At 48.2% G+C, this 15,689-nt stretch overlaps 1 protein-coding gene across 5 annotated transcripts; it reads left to right on the top strand.

Moving 5' to 3' along the window:
- Nucleotides 1-10,008, top strand: Fastkd3 (FAST kinase domains 3). 5 transcript variants are annotated; one of them, XR_007973729.1, is made up of 7 exons: nucleotides 1-129; nucleotides 1,313-2,775; nucleotides 2,952-3,037; nucleotides 5,499-5,673; nucleotides 5,788-5,948; nucleotides 7,034-7,213; nucleotides 7,864-7,890. XR_007973729.1 is itself a non-coding variant. In XM_052159866.1 (7 exons), the coding sequence occupies exons 2-7, from the start codon at nucleotides 1,335-1,337 to the stop codon at nucleotides 9,753-9,755; spliced, it is 1,986 nt and encodes a 661-aa protein (XP_052015826.1). In that variant the 5' UTR covers nucleotides 1-129; nucleotides 1,313-1,334; the 3' UTR covers nucleotides 9,756-10,008. The 5 variants fall into 5 exon arrangements, 2 of the variants coding, with proteins under 2 accessions (XP_052015826.1, XP_052015827.1); XM_052159866.1 differs by lacking the exon at nucleotides 5,788-5,948 and adding an exon at nucleotides 9,657-10,008 and having other exon boundaries at nucleotides 7,144-7,213; nucleotides 7,864-7,978; XM_052159867.1 differs by lacking the exons at nucleotides 1-129; nucleotides 5,788-5,948 and adding exons at nucleotides 166-390; nucleotides 9,657-10,008 and having other exon boundaries at nucleotides 7,144-7,213; nucleotides 7,864-7,978.
- Nucleotides 10,009-15,689: the final 5,681 nt, after the last annotated feature.

The raw sequence follows: 15,689 nt of genomic DNA, 5'->3' as shown, positions 1-15,689 counted from the left end.
TGCCTTAGTGCAGCGCAGGCGCCGGAATGTCCTACAGGTGAGAGTGTCCTGGCACAGACGCTCTCGGGACTCGGAAGTTCCGTGCCTGTCCTGTCCTGTACTGTCCCGGGTGCGGCTCGGAGCCGCTCGGTAAGTTCCGCGGGGTTAGAACCCCCGGCTCTCCCACTCGCGCTTCAGCGTACTCCACGGGCTCCGGTCCCGCCGCGCGATGCCTGCCTCTGCCGTTGCCCTGCTCCGCTTGCTTTTCTGTGATTGCTGTAACCAGTGCGTGAGCCCCAGCCCAGCTTCTCAGCGCGTATTGCCATGCTTTGCCCGGCTCGTACCGAGTTTGAATCTTGTCGCTGCTCCTCTGCCGCAAATATCAACATTGCCTTTTCCTTCCCCCAACACGTGAGTGTCGAGATTTGGAGGCAGAATTTGAATTCCAGCTCTTTCTCTCGCTCCCAGCGTTTACCTGGGCGCAGTGGTGTCCCTGTGTTGCAGTTTCTTAGCTGGAAAAGCGGCAACCAGACGAACGGAATTACCGTAACCTAGCCCATAGGCAGGACTTAAAGGGCTGGGCAGCGATCGCGGTTATGATTAGGAGCCAGCATCTCACACAGACGTGGTGAGGCCGCAGGAAGTCAGCCCTGTGATGCTTCAGTGTACCTGATAACACTATGGTGTCCACGGACCACAGAAAAGAAATTTCAGAACGAGCCAGGGTGCAGCTAGGTCAGTGAGTTCTGATGAATCAGAAAATAGGCTCTTTGAAAACTGAAGAGACACGTGGGCCTGAGAACCTGAGCAGTAAGATGTGTGTATGATTATGTATCAGTGTCTATGATTATTGGGTCTTGGGAGCTATTTAATTAGCAACCAACTTTACGTCCCTTCACGTTGTCCATACAAAGCTTTCAAAAGGTACGTTGTGGTAAAACATTAATCTGAGATCTTTACGTACACATTTGACTCAGGTAGTTTAGATTTAAGGCATAGTTCATTAAAAACAAACAAACAACCCTTTGTGACAGTGCCTGGAAATGGGTGTGAATGTCCTCTACAGGTGGCCTGGCTAGTTACAGTGAAAGTGTGTGTCAGCCAGTTAGGTGTAGAGGTCAGGACCAGGAGTGTGCGGACCCTCTTCCCAGCTTTTCTCTTGTTTCCTGGCTCAATAGGAAAAGTAAGCCTTGGTTTTTAAAAACATTTCCACAAAGTTCTTGTTTGTCCTGGGATTCTCACGCTCAGTTTCATAAGTGTTGATGTTAAGACATCTTTCTCAGCATTTGACTTTGTTTTTCGTTTCTGTTTTTTTTTTTTTTCTTGTGCTAAGTCACCTGTCGTGACCCTATGGCATGGCGTTCGTCACCCTGCGGAGGGCCTTTTGTCCTACGTCCGCATTTTGGATGCCCGGAGCTGTGGTCGCTCTGAAAATTCACCCCGCGAATCACGTCCAAAAGGTGGTCACAGCTCGCCTCCGTGTGTGGTTCTGTCCCCTACAACCTCAGCTGTTCAGGGTCAGATTCCATCATGCATACTGTAAAAACTTCCACTCAGAAAACGGAAATGACCTTCCTCCAGTCGGTGAGCCATGGTTCCCTCAAGCACAGGACTGGAACCAGCCGGAACCTGCTCTTAAGACGGAGGATGAGGAGATGGCTTTCAGGAGACTCAGCGCCTTGGCCTCCTGTGAGGAAGTGTTGAGTTTTCTAAGCACACTGGACACCCTGCCTGTCGCTCTGGCGTCAGCAGCTCTCCTCAGGATCTGGGAGATAGAGAAGAGAGATGGTAAGCCGAGGCTGCCCAAGGCAGTGCTGGAGGACCGCGTCTTCCAGGCTCTGTGCCTCCGGTGCGAGCAGGATCCCTCGCCTCTGACCGACGCCGCCTTGGTGACGGCTTTGCAGTCTCTGGTTATGTTGCGGCCTGTAGATCCTCAAAATAGCCTGATGCCGAGCCTCATGGCGGAATGCCAACGTCGTCTTCGAAGGGGCGGCCTGGAAGTCCACCATCTCTGTGTTCTTGGGGAAAGTCTGGCTAAGCGTCAAGGTGCAAGTTGTGAGACGCTGGAATTGGTTATCTGTCAACTGCAAAGGAAAAATTTGGAAACATTTGCTCCAGAGGATATTGTGTCTGTTTATAGAATTCTGCAGGCGTGTCCTGAAGAACTAGACAAATACCAGACGTTTTTGAACACAGTAAACAACTTCTCCATTTCAATAGTTCCCTACCTGAGCCCTAAATCCATTAGCCGCCTTCTCGCTGCCTTAGTGGCCCTGGACCAGGCTCACGCACGTCCACTGCTTATAAAACTGGGCAAGTACGTTGTGAGGCACATCCCCCGCTTCACAAATGACGAGCTCAGGAAAGTCTTGGAGGCGTTTGTTTACTTCGGACACAGTGACAGGTTTTTCACAGAGGCCTTAGAGCAACACGTGGCCGCCCTGTGCTTGTCCCTGGAGCCCGCCGTTGCCAGCTCCGTGATGGAGTACTGCAGTAGGAAGCGGATTCTTTCCAAGCCCATCTTCGACGTAGTCGCAGAGATTTTTGTTTGCCAGTCAGAAAAGTTTTCACCTAGTCAGATTTCTGAATTAATCGAGCCATTTGGAAAACTCAATTATTTGCCACCAAATGCCCCTGCCCTGTTCAGGAAGGTGGAGCACGTGCTCTTCACTCACTTCCACCACTTTCCTCCAGAGATGCTCCTGAGACTCCTCCATTCGTGCGCGCTGCTCGAGCGCCTTCCCGTCAACTTTATGTCAAGAATATTCAGCCCCTTCTTCCTTCAACGGCTGCAAGGTGAGGCGGTTAAGACGTTAACTGTAATAACTTGGGATGTGCTCGGGCATTGTTTACCCTGACTCATAGCTCTAGTGTCGTTTAAAACTGCTTGCTTCAGAAGCAACTGGCTTGTTTTATGATCATAACCCCTCATTCACATGCCAGCATTCCCACCCAACACATTTTTTTTCCAGGTAAAAAGTCGTATTTGGACAGATTGAGCCTGGCACAACTGACCCAACTTTTCCTAACGTCCGTCCTAGAGTGCCCGTTCTACAAGGTGAGAATAGAGACGTGAGTGGCGTGGCCGGGATGCTCATCTTTTGTACTCTTGACACCTTCAGTTCCTTGATGTTGGTCCCAAACAGCAGAACTTTGTCTTAGGCTGCACCGGTCCCGGACATCTTGTGGCCCCGGCCCCTTTCCACATTCTTGTCCTAGAAGAGGGGTTTCTGGCCATATAGTTCCTTAGACTCCATCAGACACGAGAGGTTCACTACTCCAGATTTCCCAGCCGGCCCTCGCACCTGACATCACTGCCGTGTCACTCTGGACTGCACAGAGGCAGGGTTACTTCCGAGTGTCTCCTTGGCCACGGCCAGCCTGTTGTTCTAGTTCAGCTGACGCTTGCCTTTTCCATACGACCTGTTCTCAAAACTCATAAAGCTTGTGTAGATTTACAAATGACGTCCCCAGGCCTGGCTCCCACATCTGCCCCTCTGTGCTCACACAGCTCTGTTCACACAGCGGAGAGTGTCGGATTTGGAGAGTAACGTCCATGAATGAAAGAAAACCAGGACTCTAGTGTTTGAAGCGGCTTGGACTGCTCCAATGTCCGTCTACTCCTGCACCCTTGAAAGAAAGCGTAGTGTAAACAGCAGCTTCTCTGTCCAGATTTAACTAAACCGTGTGCACGCCCTGTGTGCTGCATTCCCATTTGAAGCCACGGGGCTGACAAAGGAGACACAGTTTGTTTCCATCCAGCGTGTGCTGGTCATTCCCGAGTCCCAGATGTGGAGCCTAGGCCATGACTTTGAATTTTGTGGCATTGTGGAACAACTTTCCACTCAAAGCGTTTCAGGTTTTGCTGGTTTGTCTCTGTCATCAATGCTGTAATAAACATTCTTTTTGTGTCTTATAATCCTAGAGTCTTTTTAAAAACCTGTGAACTAGATTCTTAAACCAGGGCTGGGTTGAGGTGGGGGTTCCTGAGTGAATTGTGGATGAAGGCAGACATTTCCCCCTAGCAGGGATACACATCGTCTGTGCCCAGCAGACGTGGGACAGCCGTGACTGTCAGCTACAGTGTGGCTGGTCCTTTGAAACCTTGCCTTTTCTCCCCTGAGAGGGTCTGCCCTGCCAAGGCTTTAAATTGCATTTGAATGAGCAGTAATGGCCTTGACCATGCTTTTCAAATGTGCGTAGTTAATTTAGATTTCCTGCAAGTTGTCTTCCTTCAGCATTAATTCAGTATGAGACAAGTTATAACTGTTGTACATGTTTTTTTTCTTTAATTTTTATTATTTTTTAAAGCAATGTTAACGATTTTGCTATGCAGAAGTTATAAAAACTTTTGCATTCAGATCTCTGTAACTTTTGAGTTTCCTATCTCAGTAATATCTCCGTTCTGCCACATGTTTGACTCAGCTTTTAAAATGACATTTCCGATCTTAGCATACTTAAGATTTAGGTATTTGTATGTGTACTTTAATTTTAACAACTATGTTCTTTGTGTTGGAATCTGTATGTTTGGTCACTGCACAGTATGTGTCAGCACGCTTATCTCACAGCCTCACGTGTGCATGAGTGTGTGCATGTGTGTGTTAACTAGTCATCTTCACCAGCTGGGGCTTGTATTCTGCTGTGGATGATAAAGGTTATCATCTTGTTTTCCAGATGATTGGCCAGCTTGTTAACCCCTGTGTTTTATTCCAAGCCCTTTTCTTTAGAATTGCAACATCACTTTTACCACATTCTTCACCCACCTCGCTTAGTTTTTTATCAGTTTGACACAACCTGGGAAGAGGTAACCTCAGCTGAAGAATTGCCTCAGTCCGATTGGCCATGCCTGTGCTACATGCTGTTGACTGACTTGGGGGGTGGCTTACTGAAGGTCTCTCCATCTCTAGGCAGGGCTGTATAGGAAAGCCAGCTGAACAGGCGCCAGCTAGGAAGCATTCCTTGGTGCTTCTTGATTCCGTTCCTGCTTGAGTTTTCTGCCCTGACTTCCCTCACTAACGGGCTGGGACCTAGACGTATAAGCTCAGGCAAACCCTCTCCTCTCATGCTTTGATCCCTGTGTTTATCCCAGCGAAAGAAAAGCAAACCAGATCACTGCGGCCAGAACGTCACTGAGAGCCAAGTGCTGGAGGCAGCAACTGTGATCCCAGCACGCGGGAGGGAGAGGCAGCAGCGCTCTCGAGGCCAGGACAGTCCGATACACTGAGACATCCTGGTTCAAAAAACAGACCAAAACTGTAGTTGAGAGTGGTTACGACCTTTGAGCATTCCAAAGGATCTTCTAACCTGAGTGCTTCCGTGTATGTTTTACTCATTTAAAAAAACGTGAGCTCTAGCTGTCATCTTGTGTAGTGTCATTTTGAGAAAATGATGTGCCCATGTTTTAGGAACATACCATGTATATAAAGTAATTTCAGGTCGGTCTTTTATCCCAGTAGCTTTCAACTCAATCTGTGGCCTTATATCTTTTTCTTCTTTATGTTTGCATGTCTGACTTTTAGGGCCCCAAACTTCTTCCTAAATATCAAGTGAAGTCATTCCTCACTCCGTGCTGCTCCCTAGAGACACCCATGGATCTCCATCTGTATAAGTCTGTGGTGATTGGACTGATTGATCTCTTAGGATCAAGATTGTATTTTGCTTCAAAGGTGTTGACGCCCTATTATTACACCATTGGTAAGTAGCTAGGGGGCTTGTTTGGCCAGCAGCATCCTGTCCATGTTGAATTGTACATGGACTTAGTAGCCAGACATCTGTGAGATGCGGGACAGAGCCTTTCTTCTCCTGAAGGCGAGCAGGAGAGGCCAGCAGCATTGCGGTGGAGCCAAGACTGCGGGTTTCACACACTAGCCACATGGTAGCAGGTCATCCTGGGCAGAGCACCTTAACCTTTTCCTGCTCGATCCCCTCTCTGCTGAGTGAGAGAAGGAACAACAGCCTGCAAGACTGGAGTAAGTAGATTCACAAGTGCTCAGTGACGTCCTGTGTTCTCTGCGGCGCCGTCAGCACGTGGAGGTATCGCAGAACATGTTTGAGGAGTTTTCAATGAGTTCCTCATCACACTGGTGCTCTAGCCTCACTCGAGGTAGGCACACGCAGCTCGTTAGATGATTAAATTAGACCACACTAGGACAGGTCCTCACCTGCCGCAGAGGCCTGTGGTACAGCGCTTGGGGACGAGGCCATTTCTTCCCTTTAGTCCCTCTGCCCGAACTGTTCTCTCAGATTGTTGAGTTAAAGAAAATTTTCACAAAAGATGAGTTTAGGACACCTCTCACTTGGCTCTTTGACGGGGCTCTTTTTACAGAGTGGATGGCAGTGTCTGTGAGGGAAGGGAACAGGTGTGCGCATGCCCGAGAGCCACGTGTCAGATGTGGGGTGCTCTCTTCATGCTGTATTGGTTGAGTTTGTGTGTCAGCGTGACATAAGCTAGAGTCATGACAGGAAGAGCCTCAGCTGAGGAAACACCTGCATGAGATCAGCTGTAAGGCACTTTCTCGTTAAGTGATCAGTTGAGGCGGGCCCAGCCCATTGTGGGCGGCCTGCTGATAGCCGTGGGCTCCGTAAGAAAGGAGGCTGAGCAAGCCAGGCCAATCAAGCCAGTGAGGAGAACCTCTCATGGCCTCTGCATCAGCCCTGCCTCCAAGCTCCTGCCATGTTTAAATTCCTGTCCTGTTCACTGGTGATGAACAGCCGTGTGGAAGTCTAAGCTGAAAACCCTTTCCTCTTGCTGTTTTGGTCATGGTGTTTTGTCCCTGACGGAGACACGTGGGAAGAGAGCAGACTGTGGCAGGGAGGAGGTCTGCAGCCCCCCCTCGGTGTCAGCTTAACTGAGGGTTACTCTGACTCTGTATTGAAGGATTCAGGCCCCTTGGTGCACGGGTAATGAGACAGAGTACGTGCTCTCGGCATTTCGTAGATTGCTTGATACAGCGCTCTCTTTCAGAGTAATTGGGAGTTCAGAGCTGGCTTGCGCATTCTGTGAGGCCAGTTTAAGTAACCATTCTCACTGTTGGTTGTGGCTATTACTTTGCAGCCTCGGCTCTCTGATAAAGGCAATATGGAAGAAATGAACCAGCACCAGGAACGCGGGAAGATAGTGTTGGTGAGGGTATCACACGAGGAATCTTTCCTTTCTTTTGCCAGATGTTGAAATTAAGTTAGATGAAGATGGATTTGTATTGCCGTTTACGATGGATGAGGATATCCACAAAAGGTAAAGAGCGTTGCGGGTTTAAAATTCAAGACTTCAATCAGCAAACTGATGCTCTTCTTAAGATAGACTGGCGTGATTCTGGAAATTAAAGTTCTGAGCTTCACGGAGACAAGCAGCAGGCGCAGAGCCTGCATGGGTCTGCATATGTGTACGTGTCACAGCTTCTAGCTCAGTGTCTTTGTGGGATTCCCAACTATAAGAACAAGTGGGACTTTGTTGCCTGCTTTTGGGACTCTTTTCCTCCTGCTGGGTTAGCTTTGATAGACGTTGGTTTTTTGTCATGTTTGGTTGTTATCTCTTAGAAGCCTGCTCTTTTCTAATGAGACAGAAAGGGAGGGGATCCGGAAGACAGGACCTGGAAGCAGTAGGGGAGGGGAAACCACCAGGAGGACTGTGATGAGAAAGGAATCTATTTCCAGTAAAAGGGAAAACAGTGAAAATGAATGCTGAACCTATCAGTTTGGGAAACATCCTTTTGTTTAGTAAGCAATAATAGGATTAGATGTTTCTTTTTTCAACAAACTAAAGGGTAATGTCTTCATGATTCATTTACAAATAATAGTGGCACCCAGGGCTAGACGAGTAATCTCCGGCAAGCGAGGGCGTACTTTGACTCGTTTCATAAATGACGGTTACCTTTGCTTTCTCAGGGTGGCACTGTGTATTGATGGGCCACATCGATTTTGCTTGGGCAGTAAGCACTTACTTGGAAAAGAGGCCATTAAACAAAGACACCTGCGGCTGCTTGGTTATCAGGTTGTTCAGGTATGGTATCACCTGTCTTTGTTTTTGTTTTTCCTTCAAAATGCAATGTCCATTACCAAAATTTGCATTTTTGATTCTGTCCATGGACACACAGTACAAGTCTAAAGACTTTACCAGAGTGAACTGCAACCCCTGAGCAGAAGAGAGGGCGGGCAGAAGAAGTGTGTGACAGGCCTGGCTAGCATGGTCCGTTGATGACAGCCTTCCTGTTGTCTGTTCAGACTTGTAGGAACACCCCTAGTTGTACTTTTGCAGTGCTGCCTCAAGTTCTGTTCTGCCCACTCCATGTACAAGAGGAGGCCCAAGCTGGGTGTTAATTGCATCTATGATGTAAGCAAGGGTGGGGTTGGCTCCCAAGCCCTTCCTGGCATCGTCCGCTCATGGATTTTATAGGCCCAGCCTCTAATTTACTTTTTTTTTTTTAAAGATTTATTTATTTATTATATGTAAGTACACTGTATCTGTCTTCAGACACCCCAGAGGAGGGCATCAGATCTCATTAAGGATGGTTGTGAGCCACCATGTGGTTGCTGGGATTTGAACTCAGGACCTTTGGAAGAGCAGTCAGTGCTTTTAACTGCTGAGCCATCTTTCCAGCTCCCCTCTGCCCCCCAATTTACTTTAACAACAAGTGGCTTGACACTCCAGCAGACAACGACGAATGTTCTCTAGTTTATATCTTAGGAGTCTAATTCAGTTTAAATTCTTGACTCACGTTTTGTAGTTAGAATTTAAAGCTTGCTGCTTTCCAGAGTGGTGCACAGCAACATACTTAACTCTGCCTTCAGAATTATCCTTACTGGAGTAGCTTTTGCTTCAGTTTTTGTCTGATTTATGGGTAAATTCAGCAAGGTGGCTCCAGAGTCTTTATCTACTCTTAGTATTTCCAACATGATGTTTTCAGTAGGGATGTTGTAAGGTCTGCTGGGGGACTGTAGGAAACGTGAACACACGTTTCGTTTCCAGTTCTCTTAGTACTTGCTAACTCCTTCCTACCTTTCTGGTGGCTTTCCCAGGAAAGCCTGCTCATTCCCACACTAATTTCCTAAGAGCTAGCCGTGTAGTTTGTGCTAAGACACCATTGCTGCTTTATTGCTTGCAGCCTAAACTAAGACTTCGGTGTCTCAGTACCCAGGGCTTGCTTTATCCATCCATTCTGCACGCTTAGGCTCTTTATGCACATGGCCTGCTCAGGACCATGATCCCCTAGTGTGCACACGGTTAAGATGTGTGTGCAGGCCCTTCAGACACAAGCTCAGCTCCCTAGCCCATGTGCCCAGCTCTGGGCCCTCCCCAGCCCTCTAACTCCCCTCCCCTGTCCCTCTCTGTTCTCTTCCCTGCCCTGGTCCTCTGCACTTCTCCCATCTCAAGCCCTCCATTTCTCTGCACTTTCCCCCTCTGCCCTTGGGGCTCCCCCAGCTGGGCTGGCTCTGGCTTTAGTGAACTCTAGTGTCTCACCGGCCTCCAGCTCGGTTCCCTTCTCCTCCTCTCAGTACTGAGCTCTGTGTGCACTCAGCCGTTGCGGCTCCTGTCGGGCCAGCATTGCTCTAGGACCTGGGGACTGCAGGTGCAGACGTCGGCTGTGACCTTCATCCCTCCTCTGCGGGAGGAGGGTGTAAGAACCAAGGCAAGGGACAGCAGAGGCGCAGCAGTTGTAATGGCGGTTTTCCTTCCGCAGATTCCCTATCATGAGCTGGACCTGCTTACATCAAGACTTGAATTGGTGGACTATTTACAAAGGAAGCTGTTTTCTCAAAGCTCCACCGTCCACTGGTAACAGAGGACACTAGCTTCGGGATTCACAGTGAAAAAGATTATATTTGTAAGAGAGATGGTTTAATCTGTGAATTAGCCACTGTATGGAAATTATGTTTACAGATTTGGGATCTGAAAAGGGTCTGCATTTTTTTCTTATACCATGTATATGTGTATTGGTGGTAAATTTGAAATTAATTTAATACTAGTATCATAGATGCCTTCACCGCATCGAGCAGGATCATTCAAATGCAATAAAGCAATGTAACAAGTAATGTTAGTTGTCCATCTTGTTTTTAAGAGTTATCTGCTAATAAAATACGCCTTTTAGACGTTCTCTACTTCTAATAAGGGTAAGGAAGAAGTCTTACCTTTCACTTCCTTCTTTGGTGGGAGCAGGAAGGCGGAGCTGTGTAGGTTGGGGCTGGGGTGCCTGGAGGGAGGGAGGGAGCTGCATTGCTCCCTCGCATTGGTGGCCCCTTGGGACAGGTGCAGGGCAAATTAGAAAGCTGGGCTTGTGACCTCGCTCGCACAGGGACAGTGTGCAGCTTACCATTCTGACTGCAGAGCATGCAGCGTCACAGCCCTGTGTCTCTGCTGCCTTCCGCTCTAGGCAGTGCCGAGTACGCTGTTCCAGCACGGTCTTGAGAAGCAATAGCCTAGTAAGAATCGTTCAGGAATCCTGACGCCGGCCTGGCTTCATTTCCACTTCCTCATGCTGGTCATGGACTTGAGCTTTAAGGCCTGAGGAGAAGACCTGTGGTGGTGGGATATCCCTCTGGCCTGTGGGTTCTGGGCCATGCATAAGATGTCCTCTGAGCTATGAGGACATCCTTCTGGCCTGCAGGATCTGAGCCACATGAGACACTGATGTAGAGTACAGCCTCAGTTGACAGTTTCCCGGGAAGAAAGAACTATGGCTGTCCAGGTCAGACTCGCCTGCGGGGCATTTTCTTACCTCCTGGTTGATGCAGAAGGGCCCAGTCCACTGGGCAACGCCATTCCTGCACCATAGAGAAAAGCTAGCTGAGCAGAGAACCAGGGTGCGAGCGAGCGAGCGAGCCAGTCAGCATCTTTGCCCACCTCAGTTCCTGCCCCACTTCTCAATGGTGGGCTGTAACCTATAACCTAAAATGTTCTTTCTTACCCCATCGGGCATTTGCTCATGGGTTTATTAAAGCAGTAGAAAGGAAATCAGGACGAGTTTTATTTTGTGCTCCTAGGGATTCTGCAACAGTACCGCAGAGTGTGTGGGTCACCATGGTGAAATAAAGTATCAGCCCTCACAGTTTGAAGTTGGGAGCCCAAAGTCACGGTGTCCTGACACAAGATATGCACCTTCGAAAACTCAGGAGAGAATGCGCTACCGCTTCATGTACTTTGTAGTGCCCTGGGGAGCCTTAGTCTGTTCCTGGCATTGACATATGACCTCCTTCCCATTGGTGTGTTTGCGTGTGCATGTGTGTATTTGTGTGTTGTTACCTTTTTAAATGGCTGTCTTCCACTGGGGTGGTGTGTCTGGGTCCTTGCCCCATCACATGACGGTCTTCTCTTTGAAGTGTGTCCACATAGAAGCTATGGTAAGGCTCACCAAAAGAAAGTTAAACCTGTAAAGACTACACAAGTCAAATCACACTCACACATACCAGGGGCCCCCACACAGTGCGGTGGCACTCTGGAAGCTCGTGTAGAACCCATCTGTCTAGGCCTAGAGTGATCTGTAGGCTGAGTTGGGGTCTGGGGCAGAGGGACCCTGGCTGCCATGCTTGGTGCAAAGCGAAGGGGACATGCCAGGAAAGAGTTCACCCTGGCTCTGCTTGAACTTTAGTCCTGAGAGCATTTGTGTTATAAAAATAGACTAATAAGTAGTTGTTGGCTTCACCTCCTGGCGTGAATCTAGCACCGTCATGTCTAGGTCTCCACGTTTGAGACTCCATGCCTCTGAATCTTGTGTCTGTTTGCCGTGACCACAAGCATATCCTGGCAGTAGCTCTTAGTAGCAGATATTTAACAATTTCAAAAAGAAAATAGGTGAAAATTGTGAGTAGGCAAGTGGAGTCTGGAAGCGGCAGTGGTATGCTCTGAGGCTGTCACTAGGGGGCAGCAGAGTTTGTGGCATTGATTGAGCTAAAGGAGAAACTGTGACAAACGGGGGGGGGGGGGGGGGAAGAGAGAGAGAGAGAGAGAGAGAGAGAGAGAGAGAGAGAGAGAGAGAGAGAGAATAACAGCCTCATGGTTTCAGGACTTGCAATTTCCAGGTCCCAGTCCAACATCACGTACGGCTCCAGTTTCTCCTGCTTCTCAGTTGTCCTGTCCTTTGTCCTGATCCCTGGAATTACCTCCTAAATAACACATGGGCATCCAATCCTTAGACTCAAATTTAGAGGAAACCCAAGCTAAAGCAACATTAAAAATTGAATTTTATTGTTTTACCTACTTTACATCGCATTCGCTGCCCTCCTGCCAGTCACCTTCTCCCACAATCCTTCCTCCATCCACCTCGCCTTCTCCCCTGAGTGGGTGGGGGCCCCTGGATATCCTCCCCACCCCCACCTACCCTGACACCTCAAGTCTCTTCAAGGCTAGGCGCTTCCTCTCCCACTGAGGCCAGACAAGGCAGCCCAGCTAGAAGAACATCCCATGGTCAGGCAACAGCTTTTGGGAGAGCCCCACTCCAGTTGTTTGTTTGGGACCCACACGAAGGCCAAGCTGCACATGTGTGCAGCGAGGCCTAGGTCTGCTCTGTGTACGTTCTTTGGTTGGTGGTTCAGTCTCTGAGAGACCTGTGGATCCAGGTTAGTTGACTCTGTTGGTCTTCCTGTGAATTTCCTATTCCCTTCGGGGCTGCGATCCTTTCTCTTTTTCCTTTATGAGTCCCCAAGCTCCATCCACTGTTTGGCTGTGGGTATCTGCATCCGTCTGAGGCAGCTGCTGGGTGGGGCCTCTCAGAGGACAACATGCTCTGTAAGCATGACACCGTATCGTTCATAGTGTCAGGGATTGGCTAAAGTAGCAATTTTTACTTGCCATCAAGTGCTTGCTGAGTACCTCCTGAGCCATCCAAGATAAAAAAAAAAGATGCCAGTGGCCATGCCCTAGAGAGCTTTCAGTCGGATAGAATAACAACCTCTCCGCCTGTCAGCTTCGGCCAGAGTTCTGAATCTTCTCCTGTTGTTTAGCTGCTTCCCGTGGGTTCAAACGTTCCATCCTGGAGGGGTCTCTTTATAGACCCGGAAGTTTTAAGTTGAAATATTCCCTCCAGGAAAGAAAGGGAAATGCTCATGAGCTCAGGACCTAAACAACTGCCAAGTCTCACAAAATTCCTGAAACAAAACACACAGGGCATCTCGCTAAGGTTATGAAAACTGAGAGCCTGCTGGCGGAGAGCTGAGCTGCCTGGAGAAGGTTCTGTAACCTGTGGAGATGTCTCTAAGTCACACGGAGGCCTCCAGAGTTTGAACTTTTGTGAATTGACACCTGAGCTGGGCTTTTTGTTGACACAGATTATTTCAGTTGTATTTGTTTCTGTAACCAACCCTTCTTGTACACGCCTGTAAGTAACCACAGTAAACACATTTATTCTCCAAGTTAGACTTTGATGTGATTATTGCTTTGGTTCACTGGCTGAGGCGAATAGCTGTTTGTATTCCATCCCACAGGTCATCTCAGGCAATCTGCATTTTTCTTGCACAATTCAGTTTTGGCAAAAGCACCCAAAGTTAGTGTAACAAGACCCCACTCCCCAACTCCTGTCCATGCTCAGCCTTCCTCACTAGGTCTGCACTGTACACAGTCCTCCATGGGATCCCTGGTCGCCTGGTCTGTATTCAGGGTGTGTTCTGCCAGGTGGGTTTGGCCAGATCCCCTATACCCTCACTTTTCCTCTTTTAATCCGTATCATCAAACTTGCTCTTTAACTCCAAGTTCTCATTTGCCGGGGCTGCCTGGTGAGATGCCCTGTGCATCTTGTTAGTTTCAGGAACGTTGTGAGCCTTGGTAGTTGAGCCTTATCTTGAACTCAGACAGTAGTCCCTACACTCGCAGCCAGAGCCCCGAAAAAGAGCCACCTTCTGTGGATGGTCATCATCCTTCCTTGCTGTGATAAAATACTCTGATCAGAAGCAACTCAGGGGAGGAAAGGTGAGATTTGGTTTACACATCAGGTGTAAACACAGTTCGTCCTTGAGAGAATTTAGGCTAGGAAGTCAAAGCAGAAACTATAGAAGAATGCTGCTAGCCAGACTGCTTGCAGGTTCATGCTTAGCTATAAGAAGAAATAGAGTCCAGGATCACCTTGCCAGGGCCTGGCACGTGTGTCCCTTCTTCTGGTATAGGGGATCTGGCCACATGTAGACTGGCTCCTCCTACAGCAACAGGACAATCTAAAGGGGACAATCCTCTATTGAGATTCCTTTTTTCAGATGACTCCAGGCAGTGTGTGTGGCCCTGACAGTTAAAGCTAACCAGAGATTGTGTCTAACTAAAGTTCTACCGGTCAAGTTTTTTGTTTACTACTAACAAAATGTTGCCAAATGAAATGTCATCTAGCAGAAGTATGTCTGAATGGCTGTGAAAGGGATTTCTATAATGAGATACTTTCAGTCTGGCTAGGCTATGGTTCTCACCATTTTTTGTGTCAACCCCTTCTACCTGTCCAAGTGTGTGTACTTCATCATCTATCCAAGGCTTACAAAGGCTCAGCTGACCTCTCCCTCCGTCTTCTGAAAGGCTGGGAGAGGTGAGAAAGGTAGATTACAGAGGGTATTTTATTTTATTTTGTTTTGTTTTACAGATGCTTTCTTTTTTTTTTTTCAAAGATTTATTTATATGAGTACACTGTTGCTGTCTTTGGACACACCAGAAGGCGGCTTCAGATCTCATTACGGATGGCTGTGAGCCACCATGTGGTTGCTGGGAATTGAACTCAGGACCTCTGGAAGAGCAGTCAGTGCTCTTAACTGCGGAGCCATCTCTCCAGTCCTTATTGATACTTTGATGGGGATGATAACACGAACAAGCATGCTCTTGTGACTTCTGTTCTGGGAGAAAGGCGATGGCTCTCATTTCTGTGCATCTCCAAGTTCCAGCGATATAGACGATCACCTCACTAAGTGGTTTCCAGGGAGACTAAAGCCCTTGAGACTTTTTTTTTTATAGTGGGAAAGTTCCTGGCTTCTTTCTTTCTTTCTTTCTTTCTTTCTTTCTTTCTTTCTTTCTTTCTTTCTTTCTTTCTTTCTTTCTTTCTTTCTTTTTCTTTCTTTCTTTCTTTCTTTCTTTCTTTCTTTCTTTCTTTCTTTCTTTCTTTCTTTCTTTCTTTCTTTCTTTCTTTCTTTCTTTCTTTTCTGACTCATGGTCTCCTCAGGCAATCTGCCAGGGGAGAATAAAGAGGGGAGCAGATCCCTGGAGCCGAGGAGGGGGCCTTAAATCCTATGAACTTGACTCCTGTGCCTTGCCCACATATGAAATGCAGCTACACAGGAGACACACATGTAGGGCCCATATTGTACCATTAGCCTTTCTGTTAAATGCAATATACACGAGGCCCTCATTTTTCTGTTGGATCGCGCTCTCCTGGACCTCCGTAGCCTTTCTCATCTTTGCCACCGGGTGATAAGCTCCCTATGACCCAGGGCTGTTTGTTTCGGGGCTGTACTGTCAGATCGTGACACATAGTAGCTTTCTGTCATCATCTGCAAAGCTAAAAAATGCCCTGAGACTTACAACAAATTGTGCTGGGAATCAGATGGTAGAGGGCTAGGTGTGGACCCTTAGGCGGGTCCTACCTGGCAAGCCACAGACAGCCCTGCTAGGTCTCAGGGCGTGGTGAAAAGAACTAGAAGGAGGCGTCAAGGAATGCCCCAACATTCGTCACTAAGCGGATGCTGAGACCAAGGCGCAGTTGCCAGGCAACGGCCGAGCGCAGACGCCTGGAGGGACGCAGAAGCCTCATAATCTG

Source organism: Apodemus sylvaticus, chromosome 16, assembly GCF_947179515.1.
Source record: "Apodemus sylvaticus chromosome 16, mApoSyl1.1, whole genome shotgun sequence".
Taxonomy (NCBI): domain Eukaryota; kingdom Metazoa; phylum Chordata; class Mammalia; order Rodentia; family Muridae; genus Apodemus; species Apodemus sylvaticus.
Note: the sequence above shows the minus strand (reverse complement) of the source record. Positions and strands in the feature narration are given on the sequence as shown.